The 19,995-nt window shown below is 37.2% G+C and overlaps 2 protein-coding genes across 3 annotated transcripts in view; one reads left to right on the top strand and one right to left on the bottom strand.

The window, feature by feature from the left end:
* The window catches only part of LOC142983837 (NACHT and WD repeat domain-containing protein 2), a 41,873-nt gene extending 39,418 nt beyond the window's left edge, over positions 1–2,455 (top strand). The window contains exons 30-33 of the mRNA XM_076130967.1: positions 216–378; positions 838–969; positions 1,418–1,642; positions 2,009–2,455. Of these exons, the coding sequence (XP_075987082.1) occupies positions 216–378; positions 838–969; positions 1,418–1,642; positions 2,009–2,153 (665 nt within the window). The 3' untranslated portion in view covers positions 2,154–2,455. The remainder of the gene's footprint in view (positions 1–215; positions 379–837; positions 970–1,417; positions 1,643–2,008) is intronic.
* Positions 2,456–5,345: 2,890 nt separating this feature from the next.
* Positions 5,346–19,995, bottom strand: part of LOC142983835 (uncharacterized) — a 28,773-nt gene continuing 14,123 nt past the window's right edge. The window contains exons 6-28 of one of the 2 annotated variants that reach the window (XM_076130965.1): positions 18,867–19,000; positions 18,279–18,402; positions 17,441–17,599; positions 16,715–16,897; positions 16,213–16,362; positions 15,636–15,759; positions 15,407–15,465; positions 14,949–15,077; positions 14,383–14,526; positions 13,751–13,901; positions 12,122–12,879; positions 11,492–11,683; positions 10,922–11,035; positions 10,362–10,538; positions 9,506–9,652; positions 8,991–9,148; positions 8,594–8,689; positions 8,239–8,366; positions 7,717–7,856; positions 6,811–6,955; positions 6,121–6,241; positions 5,742–5,863; positions 5,346–5,540 (exon numbers count right to left, since the gene is read on the bottom strand). In XM_076130965.1, the coding sequence (XP_075987080.1) occupies positions 5,375–5,540; positions 5,742–5,863; positions 6,121–6,241; positions 6,811–6,955; positions 7,717–7,856; positions 8,239–8,366; positions 8,594–8,689; positions 8,991–9,148; positions 9,506–9,652; positions 10,362–10,538; positions 10,922–11,035; positions 11,492–11,683; positions 12,122–12,879; positions 13,751–13,901; positions 14,383–14,526; positions 14,949–15,077; positions 15,407–15,465; positions 15,636–15,759; positions 16,213–16,362; positions 16,715–16,897; positions 17,441–17,599; positions 18,279–18,402; positions 18,867–19,000 (3,821 nt within the window). In that variant the 3' untranslated portion in view covers positions 5,346–5,374. The remainder of the gene's footprint in view (positions 5,541–5,741; positions 5,864–6,120; positions 6,242–6,810; positions 6,956–7,716; positions 7,857–8,238; positions 8,367–8,593; positions 8,690–8,990; positions 9,149–9,505; positions 9,653–10,361; positions 10,539–10,921; positions 11,036–11,491; positions 11,684–12,121; positions 12,880–13,750; positions 13,902–14,382; positions 14,527–14,948; positions 15,078–15,406; positions 15,466–15,635; positions 15,760–16,212; positions 16,363–16,714; positions 16,898–17,440; positions 17,600–18,278; positions 18,403–18,866; positions 19,001–19,995) is intronic. The other variant, XM_076130966.1, reaches the window with a different exon arrangement.

The following is a 19,995-nucleotide window of genomic DNA, read 5'->3' as shown; positions in this document are numbered from 1 at the left end:
CTGTGCCACGGAGGCAGTCGAATATCCTATCTATCTATCTATCTCTCTAATCAGCCCTAGTAGTAATATCCTACGTTGACATAAAAAATTGCCCTCGAAAGATTCAGCAGCTCCATTTTATTATAACACAGCACACTATCCACACATTTTATTCCACACAGATCCTAATTTTAAGATAACTGCATCAAAAGTGATGTTTTTTTTATTTTGTCTAGAGGGAGAAAGGATTTACAACGCAGAATACGACCTGCGAGGAACTGGATACAAAGCCGCAGTGGTATCAGTAGATGAACATCATATTGTGGCTCCGGGAGTAGACAAGTCTTCCAAGGACTGTCTTCATGTCTTCCATGCGAGGACTGGAGCTAGGTTACACAGGTAACGCTATGATAATATCTTTCTCAAAACTATTACTACGCTACCATTTAAGCATACGAATAATATAATAATATTAAATACTAATAATAGTAATTAATACGAATAATATTAAAAACTGAAAAAAAATGAACTCATGTTTTGACATATTTACGCATGTTTTTGAATCGAGCACACGATAAGATACGCGTTGAACACTAACGCAATTCTGTGCAGTCGGTACTGTCGAGTATCGAAATTTTGACGTTTAGAATGTACTACCAAAATATTTCCTCGGACGCCCGTCAGAGGCGCTGATCAGATTTTCATACAAAATTTCTCGATGACAGGTCGGTTGTCGGTAGTCGATAGCAGTAGAGAATCGAGCTACAATTGTTAAACTTTTTTTATAGCACATTATTTTTTGTATTAAAACATCTTTAATTTTGTTGGTTCGTTTGGTGTGGTATTTTTGTATTCCAGAATTCCTATAAAGAACAGCGGTATAAAAGACATGCAGTCGATAGTGGCATTACCACACAAACCATTGTGGGTCGCTGTGGTGGGCAACGACAAGGCAGGCATATTGGACATCAAAACTAAAAGGCATATTAGGTAAGAAATAAGTTTAGAACCAAATCTGAATAAAATAAAACTAAGCATGATTACACTGCAAAAGTGGAGCATCAGTCAAACACAGTTTTTTGGAGTAATAATGAGTTTTTTGGCGTTAAGTGGTTTAAGTCACCACGCCGCAACTATTGCGTCGGGAGGTGGTGGGTTCGATTCCCACACGGGACAATTATTTGTGCTATCCACAAATAATTGTTGCGGGTCTGGTTGTACTTTGTGTCCGTTGTTTATGTTTGTAAAAGTCCCCGCGACACAAGAGCAATACTTATTGCGGGAGTTGTCTTTAAAAAAAAAATCTTAGGTTTAAAGGTTTTTTCTGATTGAAATTGGAAGCTAGTTTTAAAAAAGATAATAACTTATCAATAATTACCTAATAGTACAAGAAAATTTTAAAGTATATTCCTCCTATAGAAGGCTTTTTTTATTTCAGAGTGGTCCCACGATGGAACGGCTCCTGTACAGGCGACGGCAAGATCGGTCTCTGCGCTCCCACCCGCGGAGGTCTGGACCTCATCGAACTGAAGAGAGGAACGTCAGTACAACAACTGATATACCGAGCTGCTGAGGGCGTGTTCTCCATCATAACCATGTTCAGTTCTACTGACCAGTATGTGTTTTATTACCACAGTGGTAGGAAGACGCTTAGGGTGTTTCGGTAAGTGAATCTGTTGAACATTTTTGTTTCTTATTTCCGTCAGCGGGCTTGTAAAAAGTTAAGGGCCTATCCAGAATTTATTTGCGGGAGGAGACTCTCTACTCCAGACTCCATTTTTCTTCTTTTTGAAGTCAAGCTTACCAGTATTCCAAGTGAACTAGGTTTTTGCTTAAATAAATAGAAAAAAATATTTTCCAATAAAAAAACAATAAGAGTATTTTACGTAAAGACTGACTCTTTACTTAGTCTCTTCTGTGCCTTCTTCTAATTTACTTAATTGATTGCGCAAAATTCACATACAACACCTACATAAATTAATTTTTATTTAGTCAGTAATTTAACAACCTATTTTTCCATTATTACCAGTACTGTGGACGGAAAAGCAATTGCCGAATACCGAGCACCGGCCGAAGTGACGGGAGTGGCGAGTGCACACGGGGGTAAAGCTGTAGCTATCGCGTCACAAGATGGATGCCTCACTGTACTCGATATTGTAGACCCGTACGAGTAAAATGTTTGTGAGGATGGTTCAGGGTTGATTTATAGTTTGACAGGTGAGTGGGATTGGGAAAAATTTTGTTGGTACTTATTTGAAAAAATCTCATTAGATCGACCAAAATTTTTCCGACAATTATCATAAGTTCGTTACATGTATCTGCATAACGCAGTAAGTCTGCTTGGCTGCCTGTTCAGCTGTTAAGAAAATGAGTTTCTACAAGCAAAATTATTTACAAATTTGATATCTGCCACAGAAAAGTGTGATGATAATCTCTTCCTGTAGCTGTTAAGATAATTGTGTACCGTCAAAAATTATGCCCAACTTCATGTAGTAAAAAGAAGAAAAGCTGGGAACGATGATGATGATAATTTCATTAATCTATTGATGTGAATGAAAGACGGCACATGCTGTCGTTTACTCTGTGATAAGTAAAATTGAAAGGCTAGGAACGAAAGTAGAATAAGTAGTGGAAGGGAAAGTTAGGAATACGACTGTTAGAGTGAATTGAATGGCATGGATCTCAAGAATATAGATATCTATACTCGGGAAATTACAAACGTGCGAACTACATCATAATTAACAGAGTACGGCTTGCTAGATACATATTCGGTTCGGCAATATTTACCGACCGACTCTACTCACTTGTTCGACTTATGCCGATTGGGTTTATCTACACATATTCTGTTTTACCGCCCGGCTAGGCCGATTAACGCCAAACCGAATTTGTGTGTAGCAATCTTCATAGGAATGTGACAATGTTTAAGTGCGAGCGAGAAACCGATACATTGACGTAGTTCGCACGTTTTTAAATAGCCTGAGTATGTTAAATAGTGTAATTTTCAACTTTTAAGCACTTGCCGTAGATGTAGTTTATTAAATCACTTATACTTAAATGTAGGTGTTTTGTAGTACAAACAAATGTAGCCATTAAATGTGATAAATTATTATTATGAAAAGGGAATGTTTATAAGTGAGATGGGTAATAACTTTCTGAAATACAGAAAATGGACGGTAGCTGAATATTCTTTAGTAGAATTAACCACCACTTTTAAAATTACTCTAGACAGGCTATGAAGGTATACACCTCGTTGGTTACAACATAAGTTCATGCGCCTTAAATACATAGGTACTAATTCCTGATGCTTTTAAACCTTTGTCATCAATTCTATACACAATTTGGTTATAACATAAAAGTCATAATTATCGTCGATTTTGAAATCTGCTTCCAAAATATAGACGTTAAATAGGTATAGCCTTACAGTTAAGTATTTAATTAAGTATGCAAGTGTTTTACCATCATGTTGCAGTTGGACCATGAAATAATAAATATTTAGTAGAATTAAACTTTTAACAGTTCTTTCAAGTTACATCTTCACTAAGCACAATTAGCAATAAAAAATCCAGACTAACAGAATATTAGCCACGCTACTATAGCATGGGCCTCTCATATTATTCTCAAGGAGGATTGAGATTAAACAGGCGCCCAGTTGTATAATTATCAGCTGAACAACATCATCACAACATGTTCCACAAAAAGTATTGGTCTGTTTTAATATAGTATTCCGCATTTAGTAGTATCCTGAATAGTTCAATTTTAATATCTAGATCACTTTTTAGTAATAGATATAACATATTGTCTTATGGTAAATTTTCGAAGCTTTTGTATCAAACATTACAGACTTCTACCAAAGCTTTAATCTACTAGGGATCATAGTTGATGTAAAATAAATATTTTGCTACATCCCAAAAGTTTTATCAAACCAATTTTATTTTTGTAATCATTTTCATGCGTCCCATCATCGCGAACATATCAAATAAAAGATATAGATATATTAAACCATTGTTTATTAGATTTTAAACTTTACAATAATAAATATTACGTATTACAACTATTGTTTTATTTATTTATTTCAGATCAACAACATTTTTTAAATGACACAATAATAGTTACCTAGGTATCGAGGGGAAATCAAGGGAAAAACATAATATATTTTTGAACCGCCTTCGAAAAAAAAATACAGAAGAGTTTCCTTTAGATTACAATTTTTTATCATATCTAGGTAGGAAGGTATTTGATTTCTTTCGTTGTTATAATTTCCTATACAAATTGGTACTTTTATTCTATGAACAATGCTTTATGATATACTTAAAAATATCCCCCTCATCGTAACCCTCATTTGTGGCATAGTTCAGATGAAAGCTTTTTTTTTGCTGTCTGGTACTAACATACGTTGCTAATCTGAAAAAAATAATCTTATGGAAATTTATCATACTTAAAAAGCACCTTAGTTTTCACTCAAAATTCATAATAATAACACATCTTCGTACATTTTATTATGACGCTAACTTTAACTGGCTTAATTCTAGATATAACTAGCTTAGTATTAAACAATACTGAATTCACAGAATGCAGTAAGACTAATAGACGAGGGAATCTTAAAGTATTTGGAAACCAACCTAAAAAAACATATAATGTACCAATAAGAACCAAACAAAATATTATTTTTATTGTAGTTTTCTTTTCAACGATTTTTATTCCAGTTTCTCATCGATTTGTAATTTCTCTTAAGTGCTATTTTGAAACACAACCTGTAGTGCTATTAAAAAATCTTTAGCTATAGTCTAACAACTTAGTAGAGAACCCTTAGAAGAAAATTAGCGGCTGGCAGAGGTATACAATATTCAGCATTTAGATCATCATATGACACGCAGTGCATGCGCTGACGGAGGTCTATTTATTGGTACACATCCACATTATTTTAGGAATACACGTGTACGCCAAGGCTCTCTACTAAGTTGCCTGACTATAGTAAACTAACCATTCTCAAAATTTTCAATAAATCTTTTTTTTGTTACACCTACCCACCCGCAGGGATTCTTTGCAGAATATAAAAGCAAAACCATTTTCGACTATAGTTACTAGCGATACTTGAATAATTTTGTTCTAAATCAACACTAAAACCCTAATAGTTATCAACGAATTTGTAAAACAGAAACAAACACGAAACAAATGCAAAAGTTAGACCTTTTCCAGAAGAGGCGAATTCGCCGCGATTTCTTCGCGCGTATTTCGCGCGAACGTTCCACAAAGAGCGTGAGCTTCGCGCGTATTTTCAACTTGCGCGAAGCTTGTGGACACGATGTATAGGCGCCTAGTATCTCGTTATTCGCGGCGAATTTGCCTCTTCTGGAAATTTTCTTAACAATAGGTACTGGGTCAATGAACGGATCAACTAATACTCATATTCAGAAACGTAAATGTATAGTTTTGCGATAGCTGTGCCACCAAACTGGCCGTCGATGTATACTTCCATGGACATCTCTAGTTCCACGCTCTGGGGTCCTTCCAAGGGTCTCACGAGGGACATTAAACCTTCGAAGTTGGTCTGCTGAGTTAATCTGAAAAAAATGCACAAAGTCGTCACAAGGATTCTCAACTTGACGTGGTCCCCAAAAATTCACAGCATTTTGCTGTTCGATTAACATTTTTTTAAATGTTTTTCCATTCATTAATATCATTTTATAGCAACCACGGCCAGCGAATCTCTCAAGTCTCTCATTCTTTGCGTTTAGACGTCTTATATTAAGTTGAATACTTACAAGAAATCATTTATATCAGCCTTCTTCTTCACACTTGGAGGTGCATTGACGTCGACCAATCGGAGCTCAAACCTCATCTTGGCGTTTGTCCAAACTGGACCTTTCATTGTGAAGAGCTTAAGCTGAAATATGAAACATTGAAAATTACATCAATCTTTTTTATTGGAGAATGCATTATTTTTGCAGAAAAGAGTCCTCGATGGTCGCTGGAATGGAAGACAGGTACGCCCGCCGTTCTGATACATGCGACACTAGCCACAATTTATGGTCGCGTTAAAATATTTCTTGTTTGGAAATATGGTATGTGGCCATCTTTTTCGGCTGGCCATATTTGATCCAGGTACCTTACAACAAAGCAAGATTATGTGGGGGCACTTACCTTGCCATCAGGGATATACAAATTGGAGACGAATGTGATGAAATTGTAAGAGATGGTGGTAGGCTGACGAGTGCAGTTCCAGTCTCCAGGTAGACATTCCTGCTCTTCTCTTGTACAGCGGCTAGGGAAGGAAAATAGTTTCATTAAGGTAATTTTTTTCATTTCGTTCTAAATACATAGAGTGTGAGACGGGCGGGGTATAATAGCGCAATTTTACTACTGCAATTACTACCAAGTATCGGAAGTGTGACAAGTTACTTTTTAAAATTAGAGCCTAAAGCATTCCCGCTAGCAGGTCTGATCAAATTTTCGTAAAGAATCTGTTGATAGTCAATAGTAGTATGAAAAAACCTCTGTGATATAAGTGTTTGAAGGTATAAAAAAATTACAATGAAGTAAAGCGTACATTTCATATTATGTGGAGTTTTAGTTTGGAGTTACCTATTCGTATCTTGTGATATTGTTCAAAATCAAAAAATCTGAATCGAATAATTTATTCACTTAGATCATAATAATATGCTGACACTTATGATAGTCAATGATACAGAGAGTGAATTTACCACCAAGTCGGAAGGTAGGGCCAATGAGAAGAGCTAGCAACTCCTGGCCGCGTCATTGTTTTAACGGTGAAGAAGTAAAAATGAGCAATCTTGGATGCCTAAAAAAGGTACAGGATTAGTAAAAACTTACTGTTTATTCTTGAGCCGGTAGCCAACAGGGCATGTGATGCGATGACACCTGAAGCTTCCACGAGTGTTCACGCACACGTCGTTACTCGTGTCGGAGGAAATAGACGTGGAACATAAAGCCTCGCCGGTTTCACATTCATCAATGTCTAAAAACAAATATAAGTAGAAGTAACTAAAATAATTAATGAGTTTCGGTCACGGAATAAACTGCTGCTCTTGCAAAGCTGACCTTTATTTTTATTACCATTTTCATAAATCGATTATAGTATTTTCATCTTGTGGTGAAATCAGATACAGAGGTTACACTCTTTATTACTTTACTGTTATAGTCCGGTGGGATGACTAAACCGACACGACCGGTGAGAGGTCTGGGGCAAAACGTTTAACATGCTCCCCGAGGCACGGAGGTCTATGACCACAACTTCCTAACTCCGGGAAATTTCAGAGATTCTCGATTCAGAAATTCTTAACTAGAAAACTCAGAAAAATCTTTTTGGCCAGACCCCCTCGAACCCGAGACCTCTTGCGCGGCAGTAGCATTAACTACCGATCGTGCAACAGAGGCAGTCAATGTGTGTTTGCATTAAAATTATAATTTAATTATTATTTAACTGTCCTTATTTCTTAAAAATCTTAACTTTTTTTTTTTTTTTCCTTTTTAAAAAGACAACTCCCGCACTAAGAATTGCTCTTGTGTCGCGGGGACTTTTACAAACATACAAACAACGGACACAAAGCACAACCAGACCCGAAGCAATTATTTGTGGATCGCACAAATAATTGCTCCGTGTGGGAATCGAACCCACGACCTCCCGTTGCAGTGGTATCGGCGTGGCGACCTAAACCACTGCTAAACTAATATACTAATGCACATTCGTTTCAATAAATAAGAAAAAATGTGACTTACCAATACAGCTTCTCTTATCTTCAGACAGCTTGTATCCTTTGGGACAAGCACATCGATAGCTGCCGGGCTCGTTGATACATCTGCCGATGCACGGCACCTTCGACTTGAACTCCACACATTCATCTATGTCCGAGCATGTGCTGGAATAAAACAAGCTCAGTCAGTATCATAACTAGAAAAGACTATGTACCTAAGGACTTTTCTTAATAATAAAAGTACAGGATAATTTCGCAAATACATTTGGGCAATTAATAATAACTAAGCAATAGCTAAGTAGTTAGATGAATAAAAACAAATAAAGTGTAAGTGTAGTGTGCCTCCAAATATAGCTAAAACGGACCGATTTCCAGAAGTTTAACAAAAAAGCTGTTTAGGATATTTAATTCTCAACAGAAGCCTGGTGTTTGTTAACGTTCCTGGTATACGGCAAGAGGCTTCCTTTTATTAATTTAATTATCAAAAATGCATCAACAGGCGTCATATTGTAAAAAAATGAAAAATAATCTAGTTCCGTTGAAGTACCTGTTATCACGATTTAGCCTGTATCCCCTGTGGCAGGAGCACCTGTAGCCGCCCCAGACATTATTGCATCTGTGCTGACAGAGAGACCCTGGCCTTGCTGCTGTGCACTCATCCACATCCACACACACCTGCAAACGAACAAGATTTAAGACCACTTTCTGGACTCACAGATAATTGTCTTAAAGCGCACATACGACTAAATCGTATTTGGTAGATAAAATGACAGTGGGTGAGGAAATTTGAAGTACGGAGTTCTACGACCTCTACATCCTAACTTAAAAAAAACACTGAAATTTTACAGAAACATAAAAATCGAAAAGAAATTGATCACATTTTATTTTATAGAATAACTCACCTTATCGTTAACAGGTGCTGACACAAAACCATTGTGACATTTACACTGGTAGGAGCCGATGGTGTTCACACAGTCAGCGTTTTGAGAACAGATTGGCTGAAAAGAAAATAAATTATAATTTAACTAGATTTAGATGAAAAATATCTTAGACATAAAGTCTTCAATCATCAAAATCAGTTTAATGGTTTAGTCAGGAAAACTTAATAGACAACCTTTCGCGTTTGTAATACAGTTTTCCCTAGAAATGAATCTCACGTGGTGCCGAGACTCAAAACAACTATTTATTAATGGATGGCGAAATTATTTCTTTGCGGATCGACCCCGGGGCAGTGGAAGCGACATGGCGACCACCTAACTCACTTCACCACAAAGGCCGTCCATATGTATGTGTATTTACCAGGTTCCCAGCCGCAGCACATTCATCAACGTCCTCGCACATATGGTCTCCAATGAGCCTGTGACCCGTGGGACAGTTGCAAGAGTATCCGCCGGGCAAGTTTGTACATATCTGTATTGGGCCACACTTCGCTTCTCCGGTCAGGCACTCGTTCACATCTGTACAAAAATATTAATTAGAGAAAATAATGGAATATCCTCCTAGCTGATATTCTAGTACAGCGGCTTTCAGCCAACTATGAAGAATTTCTTTCGTAGTATCCAAGTGCGTGCACAGTATTCAGATAGGGTTGTGCGGCTGCCGCATAGAGATCGGGCCAAAGAGATATTCTCAAGATTTTCTTTTAACGAATTCTCAATAAGAGCTCGGAGTTGGCAAGCCAGTAGTTAAGACCCTAGACTTGACTTTTAAGGTCATACTTTTAAGAAACTCCAGCAAAGATGGCTGGTTTAATGAAAAATCGTTGAGGAGAAAAATATTTCTGTTAAAATTGTATAGTAGATTAATTTTCTCACCAACACAAGTGTTATCAGCTGCAAGACTGTAACCTTGAGGGCACTTGAATATAGACCCACTGTTTTCAATCTGCGTGATCTGAGGGTCCACGTATTTGGTGCCTGGTGACGCTGGTATATTCACTTGAGGTGGTACTGTTGAAGAAGCTGAAAGAAAAGCAGAATTTCATAATAAATTGTAAGACTCCATCTTGCACAGCCCATTTCTACACTCTACTCTCCTTCGTGCCAATCTTATCGAACGCGGTTAAGGACAAGTAGCTAAATTGGATCTTGGTCAAACAAATGATAAACAATATCGAATAAACATAGGCCTTGATTCCACCACATTGGCCTCGAGCGACGAGAGGACTTTGCATAAATTCAAGAATTGTCAAGAATGTACGGCTTCATCACGATGTTATATTCCATCATTAAACCAGACGCAAATTATTTGTTATAATATTCCTCCGAAAATGTATTGGTAACATAATATCTAAAACTAGCTGACTCGCGCAACTTCGCTTGCGTCACCTAAGAGAATGGGTCAAATTTTTCCCCGTTTTTGTAACATTTTTCGTTGCTTCTCCGCTCCTAATGACCGTAGCGTGACGTTATATAGCCTATAGCCTTCCTCGATAAATGGACTATCTAACACTGAAAGAATTTTTCAAATCGGACCAGTAGTTCCTGAGATTAGCGCGTTCAAACAAACAAACAAACAAACAATCAAACAAACAAACAAACTCTTCAGCTTTATTATATTAGTATAGATAACTTAATGTGGACTTACTTTAGATCAAAGAGGACGAACTAAAGCAGTTTCAGCTATCACCCTTATACTTATAGAACATAATATAAAAAGTCCTCAACTTACTAGGTTCGTTAGCGTATCCAGGTGGGAACTGTCCATACTTGTTGTTGGGCACACATCTGTGTCTGACGTCATCGAGCCGCCAGTTCGGGGGACATTCGCACTTGTACCCGCCTTCAGTATTCACGCATACTTCTACTACTGCGCAGTTCGCTTGTCCGTTCGTACATTCGTTTATGTCTGAGGAGGGAAAGAAAAATATTATTAAAACTCACTTATTTGTACTGCTAGCTTGCTTTTCTGAATTGCAGGGCAGAGACCATAATCTAAATTCTTCTATATCTTTTAAAATGAAAGTTATTATATGTGTAAATGCAAACGTTCGTTTTATAAGATTTCGATTTTATTCAGTCATTATCAAGGCTATTAAGCAGCCAGCATTTGGCATTTAAACTAAGTACTTTAAAGGAAATAGTTCTTGCAAAACACTCTAGGGCCGCTGATCAGTTTATTTACTAAACTCGTTCTTTGCTAATAGTTTCTATAGTCAATAGGAATAGGAAAAAGCTTCTTATGTAAATGTGATAATTATATCTTTTCATACAAAAAAGAGACGTGCTTACCTTCACACTTAAACGTCTGGAAGTTATAATGATATCCGCTGTCACATCTGTTCCTTGGCCGGAAAGGTCTCTGCGTGGGCCGGTACTCATGGTAGTCCCAGAAATATTTGTTACCTGTAAACGATAATCATAACTTTTGCAAAACCTGAAAATTTCCTGAAAATGGGATAACAGCAAGTGACATTTCTTATGAGAATGAGGTCAAGACGCAATTTCATGTATGTATAAAAATCATTAAATATAGCAGCCTTATTAAGTTATATATTTTATAGAGACGGGAAAAGCGAAACTTATAAGTTTGTGAAGTGGCAAATAATACAAATGATCAACAATGGACGAACTATAAAATTAGGTAATTAAATACATACATAAAATCACGCCTTCTTACAGGGTTAGGCAGATAACAAAGAACGTCACTTGATACAATAACTTACTTAACTTCCTTTGCTTCATTCACATCCATACATTTTGTCATACAGTACCGCCCGCCGGTTACGAGTACTACGTACTTGATCTTTATTTTTTTATAACATTAAGTTACTGTCATAAAATATTAAAAACAAAACTTACCATTCGAAACCGGCGGTGGTGGAGCCGTAGTAGTAGTAGTAGATGAGGTGGTAGTGATGACGTCACAGGCCATGGTGATCAGGTCCCGGCGGAACCCAGGAGCGCAGGTGCACGTGTAACCACCGATCGTGTTCCTGCAGATCTCTGTTAGGCCTGAACAACTGTGGCGTTGGGTGGCACACTCGTCGATGTCTGAAATGGAAGTAATTTTAACTGTAGAATTTATTGCATCTATATTTTATGTAGTAAAAATGTTTGATGCAAGCCTGATGATGGTTGATTTCACCTAAGCAGCTGAAAATGAATGTCAGATTTGGTGGACAATCCAAAACATATTTGATACCATTTAATATGTGAAAATTAAAATCAAAAAACATTTACTAAAACACACAGAAACTAAGGTCTAGCTTATATTCCGTAATACATAATAAAAATAGCGTAAAAAATTAATCCGTGTCGTAGACATCACTATTGTGTGTTCTGATTTAATGTTATTGTTTTTTATGCAATTCTTTTCCCTTTTTTTTACTTTTTTCTATTTTACTTATTACCCAAATATTACGTTTAAACTCAAAATTCTATATATTGGTCGAACATTTTAAATATACTAAAACAATACAAAAATCTTACCAAAGCACGCTCCGTATTCATCAGGCTCATAACCATATGGACATTCCAATGGCTTGACATTAACTTTAGCCCAATTGTTTTTCGGAACATCTGCAGTATTGATGACAACAGACCCATCTTCTTTTACTGTACCAGCGACCGTTGCTGTTTCTTTACCAGCATTTACGTTCACAAAAGTTGGACTTGACTGCCCAGTAGTTGAAGGTATTGGAGTGTATGTCGTCTCGGGACGGCTTTCAGTCTCAGGAGGAATTGTTTCATTGTTTGTTTCTGGTATTAAAAGTCGTGACTCTGGCTCCCTTGGTAATTCTTCCTCGGGAATTTCTGGAGGTATATCCACTCTTGGAGGTGGTGTTGCTGGTACGGGAGACGGTAAACGCTCTGTAGGAATGGTTTCCGTTTGTTGTTCAGTAGGTTGTGGTTCTTGCACAGTAGGTACTGGTTCGTGTACAGTAGGTTCTTGTACAGTAGGTTCAATAGATACTGTAGTTACAGGTTGTGCCTCGGTTGGTTTTGGTTGCTCCGGTATTTCAGGTTTAGGTGGCAATTCAGGTGGTTCAGGAATAACTAACACAGGTTTAGTTTCTGATAGATCGGTGTTATTCGGTTCGGAGTAATGTATGTCTGTAGGTAAAGTAGGTGGTTCTATGTTGTTTTCTTCCTTTTCTGTTCTTTTTGTCGTTGGAGCTTCAGGTCTAGCCGTGGTCGATGTTGTTGTCGGTTCGGCTGTGCTGGACGTCCCATTACCTTCTTCTTCCCTAGAAATAATATGGATAGATTTAGAGACCTTACTTTTTTTTCTAAAAATATTTATAGACATCTTTCGTATAAATATTCCAGGTGGAATGTTATCTCTACAACCTGCATTTGGCTTTCGTGGTTAACTATTTAACCTACAGTGTAATAGTGAGTAACATACTTTATTTCCTAAATACTTTGCTGGTTTTTTACTTTCTAAATAAGTACATCACGGTGTCTGTTTTTACTATATCTACGTATTGAGTGTAGTTCGAGAATATTTCTAGCGTAAACTAAATACGTTGTTTCAAATATACTGTACCGATGCTACAATAAAGTGCCGTATTTATTTGACTTACTGATCTCTAAAGAAAACGTATATTGTATGTTGTTTCGCGTCTTAGGCACGAATATAACCTGTTCTTCTAGAGGTTCAGTGAAACCTTGAGATTCTCCTTCGGTTTCTTCATCAAGTTCGTTCTCTGCTTCAACCTCAGTTACTCCGACAGTCGATGAAGTCAGGACTCTAATAAGGGTCGTTTAACTATTTTTAAAAAGGGGCAAGATCTTCGAAGTTCATAAAAAATAGCACTCAAGTACCTAAGCACATATTTTTTAGGGGTTATTGAAAGAACTTCAAAATTGGGGTGGACCTAAACCTTTTTTTTTTCTTTGTATGTAAAGACATTTTTATCTAGGCGTTATCGATTCACTTGGCCAGCTTGAACTCAAGACCTAGCCCAACAATGGAGCGCAATCAAATATTTTAAATTAATAACGACTTCCCAACTCGGCCAGCGGGGTGGGCTCAAGCCCTGACCTCTTCCCCTCGATTGAGAAGAGACCCTTGCCCTGCAGTGGGACAGGAATGGGTTAAAAAAGAAGACTTACTCAGAGTCATCATAGTAATATTCGTAGTTAGGATCGAGAGTAGTTGAAGTCGTAGACGGTCGTCTGCGCACGCAACGGAAAGACCCTCTTATGTTAAAACAAGAGTAGCCAGCACCGCAGTTGTGTACTCCTAATGCACATTCGTCGATATCTGAAAAAAAGACTTGATTTTAGACCAACCTACATATAATTGGACAATTTACTCACGGTTAACTCATTTCAAACTAAGCAGAGCTTGTACCACGGTAACAAAACAACTGATAAACATACTTATATTATACTTCTAAATACATACACATGATACATTAATAACCAAACTCTAACCAAGCTGATATATTAATACTCGTGCTTATCACATAAATATGTGTCCCGGATGGGATTCGGATTGTCGCTACACCACGAGATATTGAGTACTTTGAGTTCAATGCTTTGTATAACTAAATAAAAAATCCTTTAAATGGATAAGCAGTTCATAGTATGATTCATAAGCAGATCGTACTGGCTAGTTAGATAAAATGCTGGTCACTAAATTAATAACAATGCAGAAAACCTTTTGTTTACCTTGAGCCTTAAGGGAAAGTAAAAAATAAGGGTCTTAATTTATACTAGTTCGAGGTCTAGACTTATGTTACCTTCACAAGAGCCAGTGCCATGTTCCAATACATATCCAGTACCGCAAGAAGCGATTCTGACGCAGAGGTACGAGCCGACAGTGTTGTCGCAACGCTGGGCTTGTGGGATACAGTCGTGCTGACCGGTCGCGCATTCGTTCAGATCTGAAATACATAGGGACATAAACAATAAGGCATAGGCATAGATGTATCACGATTTACCTGGTTAGGTGGCGAACCTATTGTAATTACATCTTTTCATTTTTTCTTTTTACACGGCAGGTGCAGGTGCCGGGTTATACGGAGTTCTCCCGCTAGAAGGGCGAAATAAGCAGTAGTACTTTGCCAGACCCTACAATAGAACTCGAGACCTCGTGGTCACTTATGCCCAGTAAAGGTAGTCGATGTGCAAATATACATAACTTTAAAATTCCACCTGATTAGCAAAAGTACTCCTAACATATATTCATACATTTACTGTCACTTATCTATCGGAAGTAAATCGACACTTGTCCACAGACCGTTAAACAGACCCTTATTCTTAATGTGCAAATGGTCGTCAATATTTGATCTAGTTAAATTCTTACCGACACAGGTTTCCGAGTTGATATCCAGTTCGTACCCCAGCTTACAATGACATTCGTATCCACCGTGAGTGTTCAAGCAGTTCTGGTTCGCTTTGCACACGTGCGCGTTTTCTCTACACTCGTCGACGTCTGAAATCAAAATAAGGGATTAAAAATTTCAGTATTTAAGTCTATGTCAAGATTATTGAGCTACTGAGCTTTCATATCCGAGATTTCAACGTGGCAGTCAGTGGTACCAATACTACGACCGCGCCACAAAGGAAGTCGAGCAATGATTTATTATGAGAGAGTGACATTCTAAGATATTATTATATCGTAAGATACTATGCAATTTTTTTAAGTTACGAAACGGAGAATTGTCAATGATAACGCCAATATTCCTGGTGCAAACGTGAAATGAGTTACTCTCTTTAGACAGCAAAGAGTAATTGATAATATAAAAAAATAGTTTAATTTACCTTCACATAATAAAGTTTTAGTATTTTTACGCAACCCTTCAGGACAAGCCGAGGGATCCCTGAAAAATAAATATAACAGTCAAAATTAAAATCAAACAAAAAAGATAACGCACTTAAAAATTAAAGTCCCACTCATATGTGTTGTGTTTCGTATGTGTTTATAACAAAATTTTGAAAAAATATTTTATACATTTATTTTGCCGTAATAAATACCGAAACATGAACTTACTTATTGGTGGGAATGGGACCATACCTAGTACTGTCCACATTAGCTTTGCAATCATATCGTCCCAGTTGATTGACGCAGATCTGATCGTGCTGACACACGTTGTCTTCCTCACACTCATTGATGTCTGAAATAGATCCAAAGAAAAAAAAGAATGAGTATATTTCTGTGGCCTCCGTAGCGCAATGGTTGAGTTGGTCACCACTGCACTGTTCATGGGTATGGAGGTTGTAGGCCCGATTGCCATACTAAACAATGCGATCCACAAATAGTTGGTTCGGTTCTTTCATCTCAACTACTATCGACTACCGACAACGAGCTAGCTATCGAAAAATGTTGTATGATACTCGATTCAACGCCTCTAGCGGGCGGCGCAGAAACTATTTTGGCAATACATTTTTAATGTCAAACTCTCGATACTTGATGGTTCCAATTGTAGAGAATCTTGCTATTGGTGTGATAGCATTTAGTGTCGTTTTTTATGTTTGTAAAAGTTCCCGCGAAGTAAGAACAATTCCTTGTACGGTATTAGTGTTTAAAAGACAAAATAAAAGAGTGTATGAATATATATTTCACATACCTTCACATATACCAGTAGCGAGACTTAACTTGAAGCCGGGAGGGCAGTACTTGGATGACTTATCTTGGCAGTAGAAAGAACCGTGGGTGTTGATACAGAACTGTGACAGCAGGTTGCATTCATGCTTCTTCATTGCACATTCATCCACATCTGTGAACAAACCATTTATCCATTTAAAATAAATTCAAATATAATATATGTATGATTCTGTATGTCCTGAATGTTTCATCTATTGGAATTACAATGTGATACATTTTAGACACTTTTACCTATACACCAAAACTGAACATTGTTCTTTTAACAAAATAAATGTAGCCCATTAATATCCCACTGCTGGGCAAGGGTTTTCTCCCTGAATGAGGAAAGCATAAAACCTCAAATCCTCGAGTACTTGAGTATTTTAACAAGTCTGAATAAAATGAGAAATGAATTCAGTTTTCTACAATAGCTGACCCAAATTCATTTTCATAATATATATTAGTCCATCATCATCATACATTACCTTCGCACTCCTCATTGGCTCCAACTCTGAACCCTGGTGGACACCTATCCTCGTCTCCTGGGTGAGGTCCAGCGCTCACATTGTACTGGTCGCCAGAGACCCCCCCACAAAGAAACCCTCCTATCGTATTCTCGCACATGTACTCGGGACATGGGGGTTGAGGTAGCAAGCATTCATTTATATCTGAAATTTAAATAAGCTTTTTATCATATTGTAAAGCAAACAATTGAGACAATTCTCCTCTAGGAAAGTTTCTTCATTTAGATATTTAAGTCCGTCTGGTAAACTTTGAAAAAATGTTAAACGTGTTTAATTATAAATCACATTTTTTTTAGCCCTTTATGTGTCCCACTGCTGGGCAAAGGCCTCCCCTCAATTCGTCCAAACCTGTCAAATATGCATAATATGCAGGTTTAATTCGGAGCAGTGACTAAATACGCTGAAGACGTCACAGAATTTTAGATAAAAGACTTCATTGCAATCATGAAATACCAAAAGTAAAAGGAGATATTTCGATATTTTCGAACCGTATGAAACATTATGAGCATCATCACCTTATGCCTAGTTTCTGAGCACATTTAGTGGTAGTTTATCTATCCAATAGCATTTTATTATATGAGTTTCAACGCTATTGAATAGATAAACTACCGTTCAATGTACCTCAGAAACTGGGGGTTAGACAGGTCTGAAAGTGCGTAATAAAATATATTTTGAGGGACTACTAACCATCACAGAAATTAGTGTTAACATTCTTGATGTACCCTGTAGGACACTGGCCCCTCTCCTCATTCTTCTTCTTCTTCGGCTTGCAGCGGTATGACCCCGGCAGATTGATGCATGCTGAGTTCGGACACACTCGCATGTCTTGCTGACATTCATCGATGTCTGTAAAACAAAGTGTTTAATAGGGTCTATAGCCGTGTAGTCTAAACATCTGCATCTCCTAGGCAAGATATCGATGGGTTCGAATCCTAGGCAACACACAAATAGCTAGGTATCTTCCAGATTCTTCCAAAGGTCTTTTATTTCAGGTCGATAAATCAATACACATAAAACTTTTCCGTTACTGAGTGACTGACTGACGGACGGACAACGCACAGCCGAAACTACAGAGCGTAGAAAGTTGAAATTTGGTATGAAGATTACTAAGGAATTTTAGATGAGCACTAAGAGAGGATTGTTGGGAATTCTACGCTGGCAGTTTGCCAGCGTAGAATTCCCAACAATCCTCTCTAAAGGTGGTCTCTAAAGGTGGATTGAAAGGACTATGACGATTTCAAATACTTGTAAAAAGTTTATGAAATAAAGCATATTTGACTTCGACTCGACTTTAAAACTAGCCGGCACCAGAAACCCTCCACTTACTATAAAATAAATAAATAAATAAAATAAATAATAAATAAATAAATTTGATTTATTTCAGGCACAAACCCATATTACAAAATCCCATGAGTTACAATATAATAAATTACAATACATACATACATTCATTCATACATTCATTCATAGTCCGACTATATCCGTCTAAAATTCCCTGAAAAATAAACTTAATGCTGTGACATACCTTGACAAGATTTTCCATCAGGCATCAGCTCGTATCCTCGACGGCAGGAGCACTTGACCTCCACGCCGTTGTCGTTACACTTGTGTTGGCAGTGGTTCCGCGGCTTGCACCTGTTCTTGGACACCTGCAAAGATGGGGAAGAAAAATTTATGAAAACCATTCTTAAACAAGTCTTTTGTTTTTAAGCTTATTTTAGGTCCAAATAAAATGGTGTATTCCACTGAAGTCTCGAGTTCAAATCCCGGGGTAAGTAATTTTTTTTTCAGAGTTTTTCTACCAGGATTTTTTCAGTTATTACCCGGAGTTACGAAGCACACTCATCCATAAAATAACTGCGCCAAGGGTTGCTTAACCCATTCTTTGTTTACAGACATTGTGAATAGAACTAATTTATGAGTTACTTAAGTTACTTACATATATTCTATATAAATTATTTTCAAAATTAACTAACACCTATTTACAATTGCCATCATGAACAATAAAATATTTACAGTAATAATATATATATAAATTATTTCGACTCTAACCACAAACCGCGCACGCAACGGTAGCGGTGTTTGAACTATGGTAAGAAGATCAGGAACTAACCTTCTTACAGTTTCTTCTATCAGCCATGAGCATGAAGCCAGGGTTACACTCGCACCTGTACGAGCCTGGCACCGGTATGCAGTGATGAGCACACAGCTCGTTCGGCGCGTACTCCTCACACGTCGATGGTAAGGCTGGAATCATAAGGTCCTTGGATAAATATACTTGTAACACGGTTATTCTATGATGTCTGTAAGCAAAATTTATGAAAATGGCTTATCCTTCTGTGGAGCAGTCCCTAAACGACTGCTGATCTCGAGGTATGAGGTTCGATTGCTAGGTCGGGTATTGTGATGTTATATTATACTCTAGTCTAATAAATAGTTTATAGTGTTTTAGTAAAGTTAACTGTGTTGAAAAAATAATAATTTTGAAATTTACAAAACGGATCTTTGTTAAATATATTAATGCCAGGTATTTTAAAGCCGAGGCTTAAAATTCTCTTATTATGTTGACCGAACAAACTCTTAAAGATACCGATTACTATATTGACTTAATCACGCTATCTTTTGCGAGTACAAGCATACATACATATACGTAATTATGTTCGTATTATAAATATACAATAGCCCGATTTTCTACAGACGTTACAGTGAGAATAGAGAGGTTGACATTTAAAATGTAACTTCATAATTAGTTCCTAAAACACCCGCTAGAGGTGTTATTTAATTTTCACAATTAGCCAAATCGATATCTGGTGTCCATGGTAGTGGGAAATCGACTTACTCAGGACACTGTATCAGGCCGCATTATTCGAGTGCAAAAAACTGTTATGTCATAAGATAATATTTTAACCAATTGAGAATCTCCATAATGGAAGTCGGTAAAAAACTAACTTGTGTTAGGATTTTGGCAGAGCAATCAGAGAGATTCAAGTCCCGAGCACACACTTTTGCAAATACGAGGGATTACCCATTGAACTTGACACACATTTTTATAATGAGGATGCGTGTTACATTTTTATCAGATTTTATATTGTTATTAAAAGTCTTGATTCAACATTACGTGTATGAATGATACGTGTATACTTAAAAATAATCCTCTGTTATTTTTACCAAAAAAAAGACTGTAAAGCAAAACGGACGAATGACAATATCGTTTATGTATACAAACTTACGCATTTTTAAGG

This window comes from Anticarsia gemmatalis, chromosome 25 (assembly GCF_050436995.1).
Source record: "Anticarsia gemmatalis isolate Benzon Research Colony breed Stoneville strain chromosome 25, ilAntGemm2 primary, whole genome shotgun sequence".
Taxonomy (NCBI): Eukaryota; Metazoa; Arthropoda; class Insecta; order Lepidoptera; family Erebidae; genus Anticarsia; species Anticarsia gemmatalis.
Note: the sequence above shows the minus strand (reverse complement) of the source record. Positions and strands in the feature narration are given on the sequence as shown.